Source organism: Rhamphochromis longiceps, linkage group LG7 (assembly GCF_057381845.1).
Source record: "Rhamphochromis longiceps isolate RC_006_pf linkage group LG7, R_longiceps_female_GT1.1, whole genome shotgun sequence".
In the NCBI taxonomy this organism is placed as follows: domain Eukaryota; kingdom Metazoa; phylum Chordata; class Actinopteri; order Cichliformes; family Cichlidae; genus Rhamphochromis; species Rhamphochromis longiceps.
This window is the reverse complement of record NC_140563.1, coordinates 67,464,451-67,486,695: the sequence shown is the minus strand read 5'-3', so window position 1 is coordinate 67,486,695 and position 22,245 is coordinate 67,464,451. Positions and strand designations below refer to the sequence as shown.

The 22,245-nt window shown below is 38.9% G+C and overlaps 3 protein-coding genes across 7 annotated transcripts; all 3 read left to right on the top strand.

The window, feature by feature from the left end:
• Positions 1-2,510: 2,510 nt before the first annotated feature.
• On the top strand, positions 2,511-9,063 carry LOC146666808 (troponin I, fast skeletal muscle-like). 5 transcript variants are annotated; one of them, XR_014912805.1, is made up of 8 exons: positions 2,511-2,596; positions 4,347-4,379; positions 4,511-4,550; positions 4,677-4,805; positions 4,891-4,980; positions 5,095-5,268; positions 5,351-5,979; positions 9,027-9,063. XR_014912805.1 is itself a non-coding variant. In XM_085414936.1 (7 exons), exons 2-7 carry the CDS (start codon positions 4,372-4,374, stop codon positions 5,426-5,428), a joined length of 519 nt encoding a protein of 172 aa, XP_085271062.1. In that variant the 5' UTR covers positions 2,511-2,596; positions 4,347-4,371; the 3' UTR covers positions 5,429-9,063. The 5 variants fall into 5 exon arrangements, 2 of the variants coding, with proteins under 2 accessions (XP_085271062.1, XP_085271063.1); XR_014912804.1 differs by having other exon boundaries at positions 5,351-7,866; XR_014912803.1 differs by having other exon boundaries at positions 5,351-8,933.
• LOC146666807 (troponin I, fast skeletal muscle-like) lies at positions 7,785-12,824 on the top strand. The gene is made up of 7 exons (XM_085414942.1): positions 7,785-7,866; positions 9,027-9,059; positions 9,973-10,012; positions 10,097-10,225; positions 10,676-10,765; positions 11,409-11,582; positions 12,453-12,824. The coding sequence occupies exons 2-7, from the start codon at positions 9,052-9,054 to the stop codon at positions 12,525-12,527; spliced, it is 516 nt and encodes a 171-aa protein (XP_085271068.1). The 5' UTR covers positions 7,785-7,866; positions 9,027-9,051; the 3' UTR covers positions 12,528-12,824.
• Positions 12,825-14,165: 1,341 nt separating this feature from the next.
• LOC146666806 (troponin I, fast skeletal muscle-like) lies at positions 14,166-17,990 on the top strand. The gene is made up of 7 exons (XM_085414939.1): positions 14,166-14,258; positions 15,229-15,261; positions 15,443-15,479; positions 15,584-15,712; positions 16,327-16,416; positions 16,504-16,677; positions 17,632-17,990. The coding sequence occupies exons 2-7, from the start codon at positions 15,254-15,256 to the stop codon at positions 17,707-17,709; spliced, it is 516 nt and encodes a 171-aa protein (XP_085271065.1). The 5' UTR covers positions 14,166-14,258; positions 15,229-15,253; the 3' UTR covers positions 17,710-17,990.
• The last annotated feature ends 4,255 nt before the right edge of the window (positions 17,991-22,245 follow it).

Below are 22,245 nucleotides of genomic sequence, written 5' to 3'. Positions count from 1 at the left end.
TAAAAATTGAAAACAAAAACTTGCAGCTGATTGTTAACGAGTTCTGTTTGAAGGTGCTCTTTGTAGTGCTGTGCATGTCAGTGAGGGACAAGACACAATATCCATGTTTTTCCTACGGCATCATTAGTGTAGCAGTGATGTCGACTTGCAATTGGAAAAGCCATTTATCACTATATAGAAGGGGTTATAGTGTGTTCAGGGAGCTGTGAAAAGTGAATGTAATCTTTTCCTTTTTAATTCACACTTCACAGTATTTAGAAAATACAGGCCCCTCCCCCTTATAGACTGTATATAAAGCTGGACAGTGAATCTACGCTGGGTGGATTAGGGCCCTTCTATGTTCAAAGGAGTAACCTAGAATCCCACACTTTGCAATACTGAATTGATTTTATCAGACCACAGTTGCATTGTTAAAAACAGAATGCTACAGTTTCTGATGTACAAAAGCAAAAATGTCTGTGTTAGCAGGAAAGCTAACATTTACCAGAAGCAAGACAACTCCAGGATTGAGAAGCAGTTTCTCAATGAATCAGATAAACTGACCTGACAGTTGTCTCCTGATGTTGGGTAGATTCCCATTAAGCCAGACAGCCTTCAGTAGGTAAATGTGATATACTTCCAGTTAACCAAACTTTAAACTGAAGAAGGCTTGTGACAATATAATGATTTTATATTTTTATGGCAAGAAAGTACGTCTTTATTGCCATAAGAAATGACAGGCAGTGCTATCTGTGGTCTAGTAAGACTGATGCATCTTTGCAAAGTTTGGTTATTTGATAAGAAAACTTTTATTTTTGTAAAGTTTTTTTTTCTTTTAACAGAGACATTTTTCCTTAAATCAGATCCTTTCTTCTCAGAATTACAATGTTGGGCCTAATACACTATCACCACTATCTCACACTGTGTAGAACTGTGGTCTAACCACGACAGTCTGGCTATGTTGGAAACTTGCTCTACACTTATCATTTATTAGATAAAACCTCTGCGTGACCATTCTTAGTTACAGTCTACAAAAACTGACAAAATGACAACATAACAAGAATGAACAAGAAATGAGTTCTGGAATTGAAAAATTAAAATTCATAATTTTTGTTATACATCTGAACATTACACTATAGAACTGCATACATACTGCATATACATACTGCATTTACAATACAGCTTCCCTTTTGTATATATATAGCAGAATGTAGTTGTATGTGGTCATGTGAAAGATCTCTACACTTTTTAAAAATACTTGTTCATGTAGAGTGTTTATTCTTAATTATTACTATATATATATCTATATATAGATATATATATAGATATTGAGATTTTTCTCAGATCTCTAGTAACATGATGAAGAACAGATAATACACACCTCTGACCACACGGGGTCAGCAGAGGATTTCCTGCACTGGACTTCTTTAAAGTTTTCTATCTGCAGTCCTCTGCAAACGCCATCAACTCATGAAAATGTATCCAGTCAAAATGTTTCAAAAGTAAAATTAGGATTTTCAGTCTATCAAAGCAGATCTGGGAGGACTGATCCATGACTTCTGAAACTCTTGAGTTTGGCTTTGATTTTTGACGATGATGCTAACTGACTGAACAGGATGGGTAACGTCCTGCTGTTTTTTTAAGACGTTTTTTGTTTTTGTTTTTGTTTTTAATAAAAATTTTGGATTTTTGTGTTGATTACAAAACCACATTCAAATGGACATTTTCAGGTGAGTCACAGTTTTTATCATATTTGTCTTTCTTTGCCTTATATGTGAAAATGTTCACTGTTTCTATTTATTGCCGTTTTTAAAATTTCTATCTCTTTTTTCTTTTCAGTTGCTGCCAATGTAACGTGAGTATTTTAACAATGTCTGCATCCAGAAGTTCATACCACAGCAGCAGATACTGTGGATCACGGAAGTTCTGATTGTATTTTAAAGCATGTTTCTGCACAAATCTCTGAATTATTAAGGCAACGCACTCCTAATAACAAAGGGTGTATGTGCAGTTTAAGTGCATTCTTTCGTTTTGTAGATAATTGCAAAAAACCTCCAGAATCTCTGATCTATCCAACATTTACATCACAAGAAACTGCTTAAACACAGTGAAGGTTGAAGACAGACTCTATTTCAAATATTTAATGCTTTAATCTGATGCCCAAAATAAATGTTTGTTTTTTTTTAATTTATCTCTTTGCATCCCCTCGGTTTTGATTTCTTGACGTTGTCACAGCTGGTTTTGCTGATTTATGAATGCCCTAAACTAGAAATTATCCCAAACTTTAAGTCATATTAAGTATGATTTAAGTCTCATCATTTCCTTATCTCCCTGTGCATAGTGCCTCATGTCCAGCTGTCAGCCTGACCTGTCCCAAGGAGGACTGCTGACCGCCTTGGATTGACTATTTATGAGGTGACTGGTCAAAGGATGAAGGCATTTCAGGAGCTGATTGGCCTGGTCGGTCTCAGGGCTTCTCATGGCCATAAAAGTTGAAACCAAACCCCCGTCCAAGCCCATATATACCCCACAGAGTTAGCTTTTTAATCAGTGACTCCCTCACTGCGTCCCAGCCCTTCAGCCAGTCTCTGCCGGCCTCCTCATCATCACTTTGTAGGTGAGAAACTCTTTTACTTAATGCTTAAAGTGAAGCTGATCCTCACAGGAAATACAATTTAGTGAGTCTGGTGCAGATTAATCTCAACAGGTTAAAAAAACCTTCAATATATAAATCTTGAATGAATGTATTCAATAAGAAAATTATTATGTGCAGAATTACTGAATTTTTCAATCATAACTGAGTAAAGTTTTCATATTTTTTGGATGTTTCCTGTTTATATATTATGGTTTTACCATCTTGCTCCCTTACATTATGTGCATAAAACTATAAAATCTACATAAAACTACTGTAAGATTAAAAAAACAAACTAGATTTCCATATTTATAAATAAACAAGAAACTGATTTATTGTTTCAAAAATGAGTTTTCCAAACTGGTTAAATGACATTTCTATCTCGTTTTCACACTGAACATCACAATTAAGCTCCTTCTTATTTTTTTAAATTATTAACATGGTATTAAAACTCGTGATTAATGCACATATAGTTTTATTCAACTGCATTAGAATCTGTAAATAAATCGACTCAAACAGTTATCAGCCTGCAGGGTCAAAGAACTGAAAAATCAGATGGTTCCAGCACATCCACCTGAGCTCTCCTGAAAGGCAAAAGGAAAGAGAAAATGTCGCTGCACCGAGATAATGAGCGATTGTCTCTGCCAGTAAAATAATTAGTAAAATGTGAAAGTGAATGAACTACACGTGTAAAAGCCTGCAGCAGTCTGATTCAGGTGTTGTCCTAAAGTTAATCAGCTGGGATCAAATGACAGAAAATATAAATTAAATCATTTTTTTAACAGTTTGATAATTTTCACATCTCAATGTCGTCCCCTTGGATTGCATTACTCTCCGACATGTGATGGTTGACCTTTGACACTGAGCCAGGATTAGCAGTGGCCCAGCTGGCACAAGATTCACCCTGAAGTTTCTATTCTTAAATGACCAAAAATGCACAAACCTCCTGTGGAGGCTGTCGGGGGAAGTTTCCAGAGGGAGACATCAAAAAAAGAGCAGAACAAAACTGAACTTTAAGAGTATTTGTGATGTACTTATTGATTTTAACACATATTTCTACACCAAGTTGCATTTTAATAGCAAATCTAAATTTATAAAAGCGTGGCTTGTATGTCATTATCCAGATAACAGAGTCCTGTGAAAAAACATCCCACGATTCAGCCTGTAAAACCATCTTTGGTAACTGACAGGCACCCAAACCTCAGCTCACTCTCTGGGCAGTTTACTTTTTTGGGAATAGTGTTGTTTTTCGTTCACATTCATTTTGTTCTCTTTATTCTTTTTAAATCTACTTTATGGAGTTTGTAGTGCAGTAAAAATAAAGACGAGATGTGTGTGCAAAGATGAGGTCAGAGGTGACGTGATATTTGGATTCAAACTATAATTGGAATAGATTTCGAATTCCCATATTTCCTTATATTCCTAATGCTGTCAGTACAAACAAAGGCAGCAGGAAACGTAGTTTTAAACAGCTCTATATTGGATTATTATCACGTTGATCTTCAGATCAGTATATTGACCTTGAAGAAGAGTTTAGAGGTCATATGTGGTGTGACATTTAAGATTTTTATATATTATGGTACACACCACACGTTTCAGTTGCCCATGGTTAACACATGACCTCTTTGGTGGAGGTAATAAATTAATTGAATTTACTGAATGTAATCTTTTGTTACTTACATTGTCTCAAATCTTTGCTTTCATTTTCTTCTTCATTTTTTCGGATTATTACCAGAGTCAGAAACCTGAAGGAAGCCACAATGTCTGAGTGAGTATGTTTATTCTGTGTAAAACACTTTGAAAGAGCCAATCAGGATATCACATTCATCATTTTGTGAAGAGTTTACATCAGAATACTCGAATGTTGTTTTAAATATGTCGCGTCTTTATGAATTAAAGGGGAAAGAAGATGACGTCAAGCCGCAGGCATCATCTCAAGGTGAGACTCTGTTAAGATTATCAGCGCTGCATCTACGTGGCCCCAAAAGTAAATGAAGCAGCATCAAGAACAACAGTACAACACACAGCAGTAATAATGTGGAATCTCTTTGTCGTCCTCTTTCAGAGTTTAATGCTGCAAATCGCTGCCAACTTGCTCGAGCAGGAAGCTGCTGAAATCATCGTCACCAAAGAAGCTTACCTTGCAGAGAACTGTGCCGCCCTCGACCTGAGCAGAGACCAGGCAGCTCTGATGGTAAGAACGTCAACCTCACTCTTACATGATGGGCTGTTTATATGACAACAACTGCATCTGTTTTTTTTCTTTTAATTCTCGACAGGACTTCTGCAAAAAGCTGCATCAGGCCATTGATAAGATTGATGAGGAGAGATACGACACCCAGGTCAAAGTGGAAAAGGCCGACAAAGAGGTGGAGGATTGTGTGCATCTGTCCTCCTTTTAGCAGATTGTGTGCTGCAGTATACTGCGTGGGTCTGTGTTTATCTGCTCTGTTCAGCCTTTGAGCTTCTCCTTTTGACTTCAGATCACTGAACTGAAGATGAAGGTCATCGAGCTGGCCGGAGTGAAGAAACCAGCCTTGAAGAAAGTGCGTATGAGTGCCGACGCCATGCTTAAAGCTCTTCTGGGCTCCAAACACACGGTAAACATGGACCTCAGGGCCAACCTGAAGCAGGTCAAGAAGGAGGTGAAGGAGGAGGTGAGTGTTTGCAGGCTGATTGTTTAAGAGAGCTAAAAACAGTTAACTGTTGCTGATGGTGGGCTGTGTTTGTGTCCTGCAGTCTGCTGAGGTGGTGGGCGACTGGCGCAAGAACATTGAGGACAAGGCTGACAGGAAGAAGATGTTTGAGACCTCTTAAAGACTTTCTCATCCAACTTTTGTTTTGCTCATTCTGGGATGTTACAGCTCTTCTTCACTGTTGCCTCTGATGTGCAATTAAATGTTCTTTTTGGAATAAGGCAATGCTGTGAAGCTGCACTTTTTTCAAGGCGGTCTTTTTTTATTTTAACGGCTAATTTAAGTTGGGCTAATTTATACGGGCTGTTGTATATTCACTTACTCCTGAGTTCAATCAGGTTCAATCAGAAATCTAAAGCAGGAGAAGCTTCTTTCCAGGTGTAAGATGACTTTAACATAACTTACATTTCCAAATAGGCAGTTAGAAACTGAGATGTGTTGTGCTGATGTTGAACCACCAGATGTCAGTAGAGAGCCCTTTCGTCCTTTATTTGCTGGCTCCGTTTTCTTCTTTTACATCTTCTCTTTTTAGTTTGAGTCCTAGAAGACTCAGCTATCTGACTCAAGACTCAACTTTTTTTTCGTCATACCTGGAAGTTATTGATCAATTGTTTGTAATCAAATCATATTTGATCACCAATAAAGCTGCAGCCACACAGAGTTCTACAAATGGTGAGTGCTGTTACTCTTTTGACCTTCATCACTCTTTGTTTAATCACTGCATTCAATTTGTCTTCATTCCTTACAATATTCACAGTTTTTATGTTAAATAACTCGTATAAATTAAGTAGGGATTTCTCAACATAGTTTATCGGGTATGTTTAGATGTTTAGATATCTTTCCATTTGTGAATGTCATGGCTGAGAGGGGAACAGCTAACAACGGTTGTGTTAAACATCAGAAATTGATTTTTTCTAAACTTTCAAGTGTTTCTCTTTTGATTTAAAGTTCTAAGGAAGAATGCAGTCAATCAGACTGTTTTCAGCTTCTATTAACAATAAATCAACAATAATAACAATAAGTCATCGTTAATGCATTCAGTGATAGAAACAGAACATAAAGACCAGAAACAAAACGATGATTGGTCAAGTTACATTCCCTGTCTTACTTTCACTTTCCTGATTCCCTCTCATAGGCAGCGACCTGGTGTGATGAATTTCAAACTTAATGTGCATTTTAAAAAAACCCTCAAATACTAATATTTGGATAGTCAAAACAAAATCGAACATTTAGTACATTCGTATTGAAATATTAGTGCTTATTAATGTGCTTATTATAGGTAGTAGCACAGTGTAGTACATCAGTATTATACTGGTGTTGCATCTATATGTGGTAAACATAAATATCAAACCATCAAACATTATTTCACTGTTAGGATAATAATATGGCTTATATAATTCTTTTTTTTATTTGTAATGTAATCCACCAAAAACTGAAGGAAGGAAATTTTCTTTCGATTTCCGTCTGTAAGCAAAGAGGAAAAAGCCAAAATGATGCCAAATTAGTTGTTTTGCTTCATTTATACATTTTAACTTACATTTACACGTTAATTTGTTTCATTTAAATATTAGATTTTTATTTATGACTTTTTAAAAATTTTACAAAATATATGTCCAAATTTCAAAATGACCATCAGCATTATGGCTTCAAGCACATAAAACTCATCAGTATTAAACTGTCTTCTTAAGTCAGACTTTGTTTGATGCCATTTTGTCAGATTTAGTTTTGTTGTAGTTTTTCTGTTTTTGATTGCTCTGTATTTGGCACACTGACTCTACCAAGGGTGTGGAACAAAATCCACGGCCCCCTTTGCTCAAAGAGCTGATTTTAAGTTGTACTGGCTGTCAGTTTTTATGGTTTGATTTTGTGTTTAGCCTCTTAACGTTCACCACGTCACCGGTGGCCCATCGAGGGTGATGGTTCTTTTTGTTGCAACAATCCCACTGTTTATAGGGACATTTGCTGAAATTACAGGATGTTACCTTTGACATACAGTTGTACTTTCATTTCGGCATTAACATTTTAAAAAGGGGTGAATTTAATTCACCCTCCCTCTCCCCCTCACCCCTACACTTAACCCTTAACCTTAACCCTGGACAGGACATCAGTGATGTCATGTGCGTGAAGAGTAACTTGGTGCTGAAGCCTCATTTTAACGACAGCTGAACTTGATTGTGTCTAACAGCTTCAAATGCTGTTCTCAGAGCTCAGTGGGAATCAGTGAGATTGAATTACGTCAGCCACTCCGTTTGACTGTTGTGTGACAATTGCTTCGTCCCTCCGCTGGCCTCTGCGGGTGGGAACCTGATAGCGTCTGTCCAGCCTCCCGTCCAGCCTCTCATCCAGGGAGGCGACTTCCTCCAGTAGAAATTTATGAGGTTCCTCGTGGTATTTCTGGAGCCTGATGACCCATTGGTCTGAAGTAGCTCTGCTACCATAAAAAGGGCTGGCTTTCCTGCTGAGCCAGCACTTTATAGCCTATATACTCTGTTTAATCTTTACTGTTTGAGACTTAGCTGTGTCTCCCTCCCTGTTCTTCTTCCTCGTCTTGCTTAGTAGGTGAGAATTTCTCCTATAGCTTCACTCACTGTCAGGGAACAATACAGGGAGGGCTGCTCAAGAGGTGGGGGGTCCGGGCATTCTGGAGAGGCTTTTTAAGCACGAAGGACTAATTTTTTTGTTTTTAAAGATGTTGCTGCAGCTGTGACCTCTGACCTCTGATGTTGTGTTTAGAGAGAGAGAGAAGGAGCAGTTAGCTGGAGCTGACACGATGGCTATTCAGACAGCGGACGATACTGGACATGCAGACGGGTTAAATGTGGATTTTGGTGTTGCAGAGCTTTTATTGATGTTTGCTTTGCAGCTTGCACGCTGTTGACGAAACTGTCAAGATTTGAGGCTTGAAGCAATGTTCGAAGATGCGTTTGTTTTACCACTTTAGCTTAAATCTGCACACAGAGTTGGTTGGAGTTTTTGGATATTATAGACCTGCCATTCCTCAAATCATTTAGAGATCACATCAAATCCAGATAGATCATATAGATCATACCATCATGAAAAAAATTGAGAAAATGGTTTTATTTAGAGGTGAAGAAGAGTCGTTTCCTGCACGTTCTGCTGACCAAGTTTAAGGAATGTGTGTTTTTCTATAATCAGTCCTAAATGATTTGAGTCTTTCTATGCATCTTTGAGCTAAATTAGTGACTCTTAGCTCACAGGACTCAGTTTGTGTCTTTTAGGTTGGGCTGTGAAAGTGAGGATTTGTATTTTGATGATGGATGCAGACTTTATTTTTAAAAAAGCCTCATTCTCCAGATGGTGACCTGGGCACACACTTTGGTGCCTGGCATGGCTGCAGGATGTTGAAATCTGTTAGCTGCTCTCACTGTGCACTCGCTGCCACACTCGGTTCATCTGCCGGTGACATTTAGTGCTCAGATCGTTGGCTCGCTCCAACAACTTAAATTCCAGGCAGAAATGTCTTCAGAGGGGACAACTGTCGAGCGCTCCTGGGTGCCTGACCCCTCCTGTCCAAAATTAGCTGGTTTGTGGCAGTGTGATTTTCCATGATAGTAAAGCGCATCGTGTTTCTCGCTGGAGGTCAAAGGGCACCCAATCAATAACAGGTGTGTCCAGCTGAGCTGTGAGTCAGGCAGAGTCAAGGTTCTGTTACTTTTCACTCCTCGCATTTGACTAACGAGTGTTTTCTGTCTCTGCAGGGTGTGAAGATCACAAACAGCCAAAATGACTGAGTGAGTACAATTTTACTTTTTTCATTTTCTCCTTATTTGCTTGCCTTCCACCTTTTTTCCAAGCCTTCTTCTGTGTTTTTCCTCCTTCTCCTTCCTCTTCTTCTTTACCTCCTTTTGTCTCTCCCCCATCTTCTTCTTCTTTTCTTACTCCTGCTTCTGGTTCACCTTCTTTAAGATGATTGCACATGAAGCACTTATCAGTGGGAGTGAGAGGTGCTGACAGGTGGATTTGTATTGTCAGATTTGCTGTGTGGCAGACGGGTTTAGGACCAAAACACAGAACTCCACAGACAAAATGTAAACTCCAAAAGCAGCTTTATTGCAGAACCTCAGAAATTAGCCACGAAACACACGAGGCACACAGCTTAAGGGAGAACATGACAAAAGGGAAGGGACGACTGAGACAATAAATACACACAGAGGATAACGAGGGAACAAGCCAACTGAACATGACACACACAGGACAAGGGACTATCAAAATAAAACAGGAACTACCTAACAGTGAGACCTGGACAAAGACATATGAGCTTGACACAGAAACACAAGCGAAGCGGAAAAAACGAGGGACAAATAAACCAGTCTGAAACCAAGAAATGCTGCAGTACCACCAGAACATGTGAAACCAGAACACAAACAGCTCTAAGACAAACTCTAGGTCAGCTGCTCGCACTTGGAACTGAAACCAGCACCGAATAATGTGACAAAGATGATCACAATTAAAAGCTAAAGAAAACTCAAAACAAACCCCCAACCCTGGGTCAGCGATCCATGACATCTATAGCTTCGCGCAGAAGCAGATTTTGTAGACATAGAAAGGTGTTGCGTAAAATAAGGAACTGAATTACCAAAATGCAGAAAAATTACAGTCGGTCATTTCAGCTCTGAAGGTAATTTTCTAATCTCTGTCTCACAGGGGAAAGAAAATGACGTCCAGCCGCAGGCATCATCTGAAGGTGAGGCTTAAACCTTTTGTTTTCTAAAACCTTTGAATTTTTGGAGGCTCTCTCTTCACTTTGCATGTTTTCGTCTTCCTGCAGAGTTTGATGCTGCACATCGCCGCCAGCTGGCTCGAGCAGGAGAAGACAGACATCGCAGCAGCGAAGGAGGCCTACTTGGCTGAGAACTGCCCACCTTCTGACCTCAGCGGAGACCTGGCTGCCCTTACGGTTAGAACGAAACTGTGTCATATGCTTACACTTTCTTATGACCACAAGAAAACATCGGGGCGTTTTCCTCATTGTAGTGGAGCAGGTTGCAAAAAGTTGAGTTTAGGACATCAGAGGAAGGTGAAACATATGTGTTATGAGCTGGTTAAATCTTACATTCCATTACATGTCCGTGATTAAAAAGCTATGAATATTTTCTAAGCAGTTATGTGACCTTATTTTACATTTAGCTGAAATTCATAATTTTCAAAATAAAAGTATTTTAATGCAATGTACTGATGCCAACCATTTATTTCTTACAAATTCATGTTTTAGCTAGAAACCACATCTATGAGGTAAAAGAGAAATAAACATGAAATATATATAAAATAGAGGAATTCAGATAAATACCTCCAAAGTGAACATCCATGCTGACTGCTAATGAAAAGCGTTCGTTCTGCACTTTAAAAGGACGCCTGCAAGAAGCTCCACGCCGCCATTGACAAGATCGACGAGTCGAGATACGACACCGAGATCAAAGTGCAGAAAGCCGACAAAGAGGTGAGAGTTTGAGCGAGATTATGGAAAACTCACTTTACTTTTAGATGTTTTTAATCTTAATGTCATCGTGTGTGCATGCTTTATTTCCAGATCTAGTTCCTTTGATCATTCTCGACTGGGTAGGTGTAGATTTCAGTGCTAAATATCAGAATCAGAGGCTCTAACACTACTGAGTGACGACTGTGTCGACAGTCAGCAGGTCTTTTTTAATCAAAAAGTATGAATTGGAACTATTATAATGCATGTTGAGAGGCAGCTGGATAAGTATGAAAGAGCTGGAAGGAAAAAGGAGGCGTAGGTTTGATATGAGGGCATTTTTGATTTTCATAAAAGTCTGAAACTCAGTTAACTGTGTGCTGCTGGAACATGTTTCATGTGTTTAAAATGGTTTTTATATTCCTAGCTGCTAAATCAGTTCAGGACTGTAGGGGGCAGACGTCTGTCCCAGTTTTCATAGGTGATAGTTACAACCAGGACAGGTTGGCAGGCCATCACAGAGAGACACACAACCATTCACACTCACGTGAACGGTTCACAGCAGCTTAGAAACCTGGATGTCTTTGGAGTGTGGGAGGAAGCCGGAGTACCTGCGGATCTGACTGGCTGCTTTTCCAGCTTTTAACGAACGATTCTCGACCTCCAGATTGAGGATCTGAAGCTGAAGGTGATTGAGCTGGCCGGTGTGAAGAAGCCTGCCCTGAAGAAAGTGCGCATGTCTGCAGACGCCATGCTGCAGGCTCTGCTGGGCTCCAAACACAATGTGACCATGGACCTGAGGGCCAACCTGAAGCAGGTCAAGAAGGAGGTGAAAGAGGAGGTGAGACACGAGGCTTTCACAGCAAGGAAATCGGCTTGTTTCATCATCACTGTGTCCTACTGCAACAACTTCAGGATTCAGTTTAACTCACTGGACCGAATTCATCGAAAGAAACAGAGCGTAGCCACGTGTTAGGAACTAATCTGAGGTGAACGCTGATTCAGCAGGTTTGCAGAGCTTCTCTCCGTCATTATCACGCGTCACGTTTGGCCCAGCAGCTCGATACAGTGGATCTCGAGTGATCTCATTATTTGAATAAAATAATTTAATTATTCTCTAAATTTAAATGATTTCTCTCTCTTCTCTAAAACTGTAAATCAGATTTCTGCTACACAAAATGAAATAAATAAATAAAACGACAGTTTTACAATGCACATAAAAAATGATCATCAGCAGTGAAGTTAGGCATGACATGCGAACCGTTATAGAGAGGAAAATTAAAACATAGAGGCCTAAACATTCAAATATTGTACAAGTTAGTGTTTCTCTTAAACTACATTTATTTATTTTCATTTTTATTTGTTGCACATGTTTTCATCTATGCACAGCTATCATTTGGGAGAAGACTGCATTGAGTCAGGCAAGCCTCAGGCACAAGTGTAAATGGTTATGGCTCTGTTATTATAGTTTTGGATTTTCTAATTAGTTTTATTTATTTATTTTGTTTGTTTTTTAATTTTATTTTGAAGTCAGTTTAGTTTCATTTAGTTTCCAGATCAGTTTAGTTTTTATTGTTTGAACATATTTTGCTTTTTTTCAGTTACTTCAACCAAGGAGGTTAAACGTTATAGGTTCAAGCATAAAATATAAAAAATATAAAATGTTTGGTCTCAGTTTGAGGTGTTGACGAGTTCTCCTCATTCTTTCCAGCCTGCAGACGTTGGCGACTGGCGTAAAAACATCGAGGACAAAGCCGACAGGAAGAAGATGTTCGAGAGCTCCTAAAAGCCGCCTGGATCGGCGGAGATGGTGGAGGTCGGCGGGGGCGTTTAAGACTGAGGTCTGAGTGACTGAAGGTGTCTCTGGGTCTCGTCTGGACCCTCAGGGACAAAAGTTCAGACAGTTTCTTGATGATTTTTTGGCTGTTTTTTGTCACGCTGTCACCCCTGCGCGTCAGAGAGACTGAACCAAAACAAAGTGAATTTAACTTCGTCTGCAGTTGAAACATCTGGCAGAGAAACGTCAGTTCAAAATGTACAGCTTTTCATGGAATCGTTAGCAATAAAAGTTTTGAAATAAGGATTAATTTGTTGCTACTTGTATCCACTTAGTAACAGTTTAATGCCCTTCAAATTGATTCCTTAACATTTTCACACTGACACCTTAAAGAAATTCGATTTTTGACAAATTTATTAGAAAAAAAACATTTAGAGGACCTGAGCTCGTTCTGAAAGAGGAAAACTCATTTTCAGCTGAGAGAAGAGATTCTCCGACATGACTTTTCCAGTCTGCAGCATAAAAACTATAAAACTGATAGTTAAGAGAGCAAACAATGAAACCTATATAAATGATACTTCTTTTAAAAAAGTAATTACATTTCTAAATGCACAATAACATTTACAAAAGTTCAAGCAGTTTTTGCTGTTGAACCCAAAACATCATGTTTTCAGAGAGCAAGCAAAAAAAAATCCTTTTTAGATATTTTCCACACAAAGAAGCAACGATTCAACCATCTCGTCTTTCTAGTTTTCAAACAGTTTCTACATGTAAAGAAAAAACATCTGATTCCAAACAGTTTAAACTTTAGACTATTGAGATTATTAAAGTAAGTTCATCTTACCCTGTTGCAAGTAAAAAAATCATGTTGCAGAAATGTTCACATGTTGGAAGCATTTCCATGTTTTTATTTTTAAACTATGTTAGCGTAGCTTTGTGTAATTTGTGGCTCAAAATAATCCTTCTTTAAATTAAGCTGGGCTTGGTGTAGCCCCTCATTTTAGGAACTTTCTTCTGAGTGGCTGTGAATCTCAAACAAAAGCTTTGATCAGCAGGTGGGCGGTGCTTATTTGGTCAAAGGGAGAACTTTGTGATGACCCTGTTAGGGCTAGCCAAGCTTAATGACATCATTCGGAGCCAATAATAGACACTTGTTTTGTAAACCCGGGTGTTTAGAGGAATCTGCAGCCTAAACTTTAAAACACATACACTGTCCTCGTTATTTGAAATTTTGGCCACTTTTCATAGAAAAATTCAAATTAAATAATTAAACAAAAGACATAAAACAGTAAAGAAGGAAACACATAATAATTTAACGTTGGGTTTTACAGGAAAGCTGAAGATTTCCATTTGTTGTGATGCTGCAGGGCTTAAAATGCTCCTTTTGAGTTAAAGATCAAAACATATATTAAATCTGTCCGAAGCCTTCTGAAGACATAAAACGTGTTCTGTTCATTCTCCTTTAAGTTTATTCCATATACACAAACACAGCATGGAGGCATGAAGGGTTCTCACAGGGAGGGCGTTTTGCAGAGCAGGGCTGGGCCGGGTGTATTTCAGGAGCTCGCAGGCCTATTGGTCTGCCTGGGAATCCATTTCCATAAAGAGGATCTGGGCAATTTGCTGAGGCATCGCAAACCACCATATATACCTATTCCATTTTTCACTGTCTGTGGCTTTGGCAGTGTCTCCTTTTCTTCCACCAAGTGTGTCCTGTCCTCTTCTTCCTCCTCTCAATAGGTGAGAAATCTTCCTTACTTTATCTTTTTTCTTTTTCTAATATCTCCAGCATCTTTGAGCTTCTCTGAGAGCAGCATCTTCTATTTTATCAGATAGAATAAAAAGATGCTGCATGCAGCCACGTCTCAAAACGACTGTGTTTTGAAAAGACATGATTTAAAGCAGGATTACAGCTCTGACTGTTCCTCACTCAATCCAAGTGGCTTCTTTACATTTGTTGGTGACATTTGACCTTTTTCTGTCAAACCTAAATTTATATGACGTGTTCAGCTGCTCTGCCTCAGTCTTGTCAAAGACCTGATTTCAGCTGTTTTGCCTCAAATTGTTCATTGACTTTTTGGATGTGCGTACAACAGAAATATGAGCTGATCAGAAGGCCTGGAATTACAAAAATCTGATTCTGGTTTGGTAAATATTTTCTGGTTCCCTGAAAATGTTTATGTATAAAGTTAAAAACTGAACAACACTTGAATCATTAATTAATCTTATATATGTATATATACCCTGCCTAAACAAACAAACAAAAAAAGATGTCTAACCTAATCTTCTAATCAAAAAGTGACATTAATTGGTCATGAAGACATGCTATCAGAGTGCCTCAGAGACACTATGGATAGTTACTAAAGGTTAGCTACTGTCAGCTAGTTCATGATGTCATGTTAGTTAATGATATTCCACTGGAGATTTTTTCAAATTAATCCTTCACTCGATCACGTGTAAACCGCAGAGACGTGACACACGATCCCGGCCAGCCCAGTTTAGTTCAGTTGACGTCGCTGCTCTTCAGCTGTGGCCTCAGATCGCGTTACGGCACAAATATTCCCGTCTATCCATCTCCATCACAGCAGCAGAACATGCTGATCTCAGAGAACCTCACACTGATTATCTGAACATCTCTGGTGTTCAGCAGGGCTCAGAAAGACCTCAACGTTTCCTCCAGTCACTCAGTTTTATGTTTGTCTTACTGCAGGTTGTGAACCCGAAAAACCGCCAAGATGTCTGAGTAAGTGCGAAGAACATCCTGTCTGATTGATGCACACTATACCTCATTTATATATGCACCGAAATCTGCCTCCTTTTAAAGATGCTCCCTTTAAATGTTTAATATCTGGATCCAAAAAAGATGTGAATTAGAAAAATGTAACCTTTACAACTATTAATGATCACAACTTCCTCTCAAACAGGAAAAAGATGACTTCCAGCCGCAGGCATCATCTCAAGGTAAATAAGGATTATGAAAAAAAATTGAGTTCTTCTGCTGCTGAGTATGTTTGAGTGCAGACCATTAAACACGAGACTGGTTGATGATGATTTCTGTCCTGCAGAGCTTGATCCTGCAGATTGCTATGAACTGGATCGAGCAGGAGAAAAAGGACACCGAGACGGCCAAACAGGCCTACATGGCCGAGCACTGTTCTCCTCCAGACATGAGCGGAGACCAGGCCGCCCTGATGGTGAGAGAGACATCAGGGTTTATCCGAGAAAAAAGAAAGAATAAAAAAGAATAAAATGTTTCTTTTAGTAGTTCAGGAAACAATCAGCTACTATAATAGCCTATTCATTTAATTAATTAATTTATGCTGTTTATTACTGTATTTATTTCATTATGTTGTTGTTTTGAGTAGAAACATGACTGTTATTATTATTTTGGCATTTAAGTGCCACCATAATGCAGCATGGAAACTGGACACTTAAAGGATGCTAATGAAATGAGAAGCTAGCCTGAACTTTGCTGCTGTAATTCATCATAAACATAAATTACCTGAAAGTGTTAAGTGAAGCACCGAGTGACCTGCTAACATTAGCACTCCTCTGCCAGAGGAATGTACATCCTTTAGCACCTAGCTGCTTTGATCGGCATGGCTAGCAATGCGGTAACTTGCATGTCTCTTCCCGTCTTGTGTACTTTTAGAAGCAAAAGTAGTTTAAAACTTTATATGAGCTTGAAACAAATGATTTACTCACTGGTTTTGTTACTTTAACAGCACTTTTGATATAAAAAGGGAAGGCCGTATAACTCTAAAGCTGTGGGAAGATCATCTTCTGGGGTTTCTTTATGCATCAACAGGAACTCTGCAAGAAGCTTCACGCCGCCATCGACAAGATCGATGAAGAGCGGTACGATGCCGAAGCCAAGGTGCAAAAGGCTGACAAAGAGGTAATCTTCCTCTGGGAGCATAACAGGATTAGAGTGGCCTCTAAAAAGTAAAGAAGGGTAAATATAACACTTTCTTTCTGTGCATAGATTGAAGACCTGAAGATCAAAGTTGTGGACCTGATAGGAGTGAAGAAGCCTGCCCTGAAGAAAGTGCGTATGTCTGCTGACACCATGCTGCAGGCTCTGCTGGGCTCCAAACACAAGGTGACCATGGACCTGAGGGCCAACCTGAAGCAGGTCAAGAAAGAGGTCAAGGAGGAGGTGAGTTCACAGACAGAGGGTGGTTTTGTCAGGATAAATCGACATGTTTGCACTTTTAGTTCCAGCAGTGATGGATTTTTATTCTTTCTTTACATTACTGAGTTTACTGATGTGGTGCCAGTAAACCTGTTTTAATATCTATGAAGCAGCTTATCATCAATGTGATGACCTTACACTATCAGAATATTATATATAATGTTCTCCAAAGTTTTGGCATTCATGACAAAATAATTCTGACGTGCACAAAAAAATAGTTGGTGACTTGGACGTTAAAGCGTCACGCGGTTAGACGATACACCGTGGCCTTTGAATTCCAGGCTGAGATTATATTGCAGATTTCAAACATAAATCAATTTTTACACAGCCAAAAATAATATGCACACCCAGGGAAACTTGGTGGCAATCTGGAAGAGAACATTTTTGGACTTCTGATCAGAAACTAGCACTGGAGCCTTGTATCCCACACATTTGCTCACAGATGAAATTAAAAAGCATTTTTTTCTTAATTTCTCTTAAATCTGTAATTAACAACTGAATCATATTTGGTCCACAAGTTTTTGGAGGACGTTTTGGAGACTTCTGCATCTTTTGTGTGTTTTTTTTCCTGAAAAACTTGAATAAATCTCACAGTTTGTGATGCAAAGTAAAACTCATTCAGGAAATTAATTTTTTTTTTTTTAAATTATTAGGAGTAGCATAATAAAGACTGCTTTTTCAAAAAAACTTAATTCCTGTCAATTATTTCATCAGTCAGTCTTTACAGTATTACAGAATTTTTCTACTTCTAGAAACATAAAGTCACATGTAAGGCATGTAAGGGCTGGTTTTCCATGTGTCAGCTGTCAAAGTGCAGAAATCAGCTGATTAAGTTCAATCACCTCTCTTTTTAATAAAACTAAGATGTCTAAATTCCCGATTTGTTTGGACTAACTCGCTGCTTCCTGTCCTCTGCAGCCTACAGAAGCGGTGGGTGACTGGCGTAAGAACATTGAGGACAAAGCTGACAGGAAGAAGATGTTCGAGGCCTCCTAAATGTTTCGCTGCTCTGCTTTGTTTTTCTGTTTACATGAACTCCATGTGTCCTATTTGTGCTGGTGGAAGAGCGCGTTTGCTTTATGTCACACAGGTCTGAAGAGCAGGTTAGCAAATCTGAGAGGCGGGGAGTTGAATTTACCTGAGGGTTGTTATTTTGCACTTTGTCGTAGTCTGGAGGGAGGGGAAGGTTCACACACCAACACCAAGTCTTCAACTCCACACAGTCGGGGAAACAATCGCACACAATGTTCATTATACACAATAAAATCACGTGTCAGAGACAATCATGCTGTTTTTGTCTTTTTTTTGCCCAACTTTCATCATCATCATATTTACAGGATCACTGTAGAGGCTGAAGTTTAAATCTTTGTCTGAATCTGTTTTAAAGCTTTTACCATGATGCCAGGAAGAAACTCTGATTCCCACCTTTATGTCTTATCTTTGTTATCCAACCTAAATGTCCTCAAATTAAAATGAATTCTTAAAACAAGCCTACTCTATACATGATCAAATAAATCTTGGTTCAAATGGTAACTAATCTGCACAATCTGATTTTTACCAAAGATTTGAGCTTTTTCTTCATAAATCTATGAAGTTTTAATTGCTATGAGGTTGTATTTTATTGTTTTTATGAAATAAGTTGTGGAATAATTCAGATTCCGTACAGTCAGAATAGGACTGTTTGGTTTTTAGATTTCTCACCAGTGCTGCTAAATGCAACCGTTGCTCTCTGTTGTGTAATTTATGAACCATTAATGCATCTATCATATTTTCATGGTGCACTGTAATTGTATGAGCACAGTTTTTTATTTAAAAAAATAATAATGGGAAGAGGTTTTGGTTTATATTAGCTGCAGTTTATTTGTTGAGTGTTTAGATTTCCAGCATCAGGTCCATCAGTACCAGCAATTTGTTTTCTGTCTTTGTCCTTGAACGTTTTGAACTTCTTCAGACATTTGTTGGATCGTTTTGAATCACCTCATTTTCTGATGTGATTCAAATCTTTTGTGAAGCTAAATTGAGGAGAAATGTTACATTTAAATAACCATAAGGGTCAAACAGTGAAAGAAAAACAGCATCAAAGATCTAGATTTCTGCATTCAGCACCAAGGCTTATAAGACAAAAGTGTGAAATATGGATTTCTAGAGCAGACCTTCTTGACAGCATTAAACACTAGCAGCACTATCTCAACCAACTGCATGAGTCTGGAATTATTTCCATTTAACAGCTGAGCCTTGTCAGTATGTAAGTGGTGGAGTTCCTTTCTTCCTCAGTGTTATTAGAGAGCAGCTGTTGTCCCAAGGAAGACCCCCATCCACCAACCTGCAAATTATGGCAACAACTGTTCCTCTAGCAACAGTCCATCTTTGTTTCATCACACAAAGGCCCAGCAGTCCATCTCTGAAGCAACCAATAAATTAAACCAGTGAGTTAATTTATTGACATTGTATCTGTTTTTTTCAGTATTTCTAATGTTTTTATGACCTGGAAACATAAACTGCTTTATGGGTTGCAGGGATGTAGAAGGGATGTAGCCGCCACAATGATCAGACAATATTGAGACAAGAAGGCATGTTGTGTAGATAGCTTTTTATAATATGACATTATTTGATATTAAATGTGTAACTACTGAGAAGTGAAATGTACATCCTGGAGAAACTGAGCCATTCTCTGTAGAGTCTTTTAATGCAGCTGAACAGACAACAGCACCCACTAGCTACTCGGAACAATCCTTAACAATGCTGAAATTTAACTGTAACACATTTAAAAAAGTGTTTTGCATAAACATTTACACTGTCAATCAAAGCAGCCAAAACTCTAATTTAAAGTCTTGCTGACATTACTCAGGGAGAGGTTCTTTATTTCATTTTACTTATTTATTTATTATAAAACGGTCAATGTTTTTATTTCTGCTGTAAAGTTATAACCTGGGAGTTTAAATGCACTGGCTCGCTTTTGGAGTCTGCCTCAAGTGGACATTAGAAGAATTGCAGTTTTTGGCCACTCAAATTTTCATCCAGCATTTGCTGCAATTAAGTAAGAGCAATTTGATGGGTGTTTTTAGGTGTACCAGCACAAAATACCTTGTTTGTCATGTTTTTATGTGACGGTAAAGTTTGATAATGATCAGTACTGTTTTGAGTGTATTTAAAAAATATTAAGAGAACTCTTCTTATTAAACACAAAGTCCTTCCTCATCTCAAATTGTCTGATCATTCAGGTTTCCTCTCTAACTTTATAGGATATTTTAAAGTGCCTTGACATGACTGTTGTTGCATTAAAAAAAAATTCATAAAAAATGAGTGAAGTAAATTTAAATAAGGGTAAATTTGATTAAAAATAAGAGTCATGCACAGCCATCAATCAGTTAAACACTCCATTGAGACTTTAATGATTTATCTCACTGGTTGCAAACACGCCCCACCCTCCCTCAGATGCCCTCACACTCCTTGTATGGTGCTCTGAGCTCTGCCTCCAGCCTGCCGGGGCCCTCAAGGCTTTGGTTTCTTCAGGGGCTAACTTTATCCCCTGAGACTCATGGGGAATGTGAAGGAGATGCCTACGAGTTATATTTGAATCATCTGACTTCAATAAGACTCCTTAAAGAAAAAAAAAAGAAAAGAAAATTGCAGCGTCTTCCCTCCATCACCGGCCTGTAGGGCTGCGACTGACACCTGCTTTTAAATTTAGTTTGAGTGCTTTCAAGCAGCTGCTTTTCCCGATGACATCTGTCTGCCGCTATGTATCTGTGACTGTATTGTGGAACGCACATGGATAGGGAATTAAAAAAAAAAAAACTATAAACATAAATGCAGCTCCTCATGACACCGTTTGAAGCTGTAAAACAAAGTACAACAGTGGCGCTCGGTGAGGTGTTGCTCCTGCCTCGTCCTGTTTTCACCCACATTTCAGCTTTCCAGCACCCTCGTTTCTCTGAAGCCCTGCAGTTACTTGGATTTACTTCCGTTCTCCATCTGTCCACCAGGTGTCCTCTAACTACACCATCCTGTGTCTTGTGGGCTACAGGGACAGTGAGGCGACATGTTATCTCATGGCTTCAAGATTAGCGACGATGAAAACGGAAGTTTCAGTTCATCTTTCTTTTCTTTAACCCGTAGACATGTGGGGTCAAATGACCCCACAGGTTGTTCTTCTTCAACATCTTTAAAATGAAAAGTTGTAATATATTCATATTCCAGGTATTCCTCATAAAATATGTTTGTAACATGAGGCCATTTGCATTTTTATTTATTTTTTCGTTAATTAAAAAAAATGCAGTTTTTGTATCACTACCCCACTCTTCCACAAGTGGGTCAGAAATGACCCCAAGCAGTTCCTATGGGATCTTCTATGAAACTTTAATTCTTAGCAACTCTGACTGTCCCACTTACACTTCTGATGGATCAGGAATTCGTTTTTACACAGTAACATACATGATTTATAGTTTTCTGTGCATTTCAAACACTGTCCTTTCTGATGTTTATTTTTAATATCTAAAGTAATATGGCTGCCATGAGGCCAGCTAGGATCCCTGTGGACCTTGCCCTACAAATGATCCAGGACGGATGGGATGAAGAGTCCATCGGAGGCATTGACTGACATCTCAGATATAGAGGACCCAGACTTTTGCAATGCAATAAATGGTACACATCCAGAGGATGGAACAGCCACCCCCCCCCCCCCCCCCCCCCCCCTTGCAACAATCAGAAACCCCCCAAAAGTCTGAAGTCTCTGAGGAGCAGCAAATCCATGCTGTTCCTGCCCACAGCTGAAAAAAAGCTCAAATCTGAGGTGCTGCTGTAGATGGAGGTTCGTGGTCAAAAGAGGGCGTGTTTGCACCGCTTTTTGCTTTGAGTGGAAGCTCAACAGTGCGAGGGCTCTGCAGCCGTTTAGATCAGACAGACTTTAAATGTTGACTCAATGCAAACGGCCTTTTTTCATGTGAGAGAAAAACTGTGCCTGCATTATGTGCGTATGTCTTTCTTTGTTCTGTTCTGCTATTTGCTTTTGTTCATGGGGGGGGGAAATAACTTAGTTGAGTGTTCCCGGTTTGTTTTATTTTTACAGCACTTCAGAAAGAATAGATGTTCATTTAACCCCATTTTATTCATCAGATACTTTGTAGTTACTTTACAGACTCAAAGGGACCCAAAGGTTAGAGAAATTAGATTGCTGGTTCATAAGTGCCAGAAACTGCAGTTTTTCTAATGTCCACTTGAGGCAGACTCCAAAAGCGAGCCAGTCCACATAAACTCCCCAAAAAAGTATGTGCCATAAAAAATCTGGGTGGGAAATCAGAAAAGTGACGACTGATTGAAAAGGTTAAGAAGTCTCAGACTGAGCTGCTCGAAATAGCTTTTTAATGAGTGTGTGGATCTATGAAGAGAGCTGAGTAAGGTGTAGCCACTCAGCATGACCAACCTGCTCCCAGTCTGTCACATCAAATACGGGTGTTTTGTCAGATGCTGTTGATGTCTGAGATATATACAAAGGATGCGCCTCACTGTTGGTGCTGTGACACACTAGGTGTA

Bases quoted from the DNA above. Each gene is read 5' to 3' on its own strand.
- LOC146666806 (XM_085414939.1), top strand. The intron at 16,417-16,503 runs GTAATCTTCCTC...TTCTGTGCATAG, and splicing joins TGCAAAAGGCTGACAAAGAG to ATTGAAGACCTGAAGATCAA. The intron at 16,678-17,631 runs GTGAGTTCACAG...TGTCCTCTGCAG, and splicing joins AGAAAGAGGTCAAGGAGGAG to CCTACAGAAGCGGTGGGTGA.
- LOC146666808 (XM_085414936.1), top strand. The intron at 4,806-4,890 runs GTAAGAACGTCA...AATTCTCGACAG, and splicing joins GAGACCAGGCAGCTCTGATG to GACTTCTGCAAAAAGCTGCA. The intron at 5,269-5,350 runs GTGAGTGTTTGC...TGTGTCCTGCAG, and splicing joins AGAAGGAGGTGAAGGAGGAG to TCTGCTGAGGTGGTGGGCGA.
- LOC146666807 (XM_085414942.1), top strand. The intron at 10,013-10,096 runs GTGAGGCTTAAA...GTCTTCCTGCAG, and splicing joins GCCGCAGGCATCATCTGAAG to AGTTTGATGCTGCACATCGC. The intron at 11,583-12,452 runs GTGAGACACGAG...CATTCTTTCCAG, and splicing joins AGAAGGAGGTGAAAGAGGAG to CCTGCAGACGTTGGCGACTG.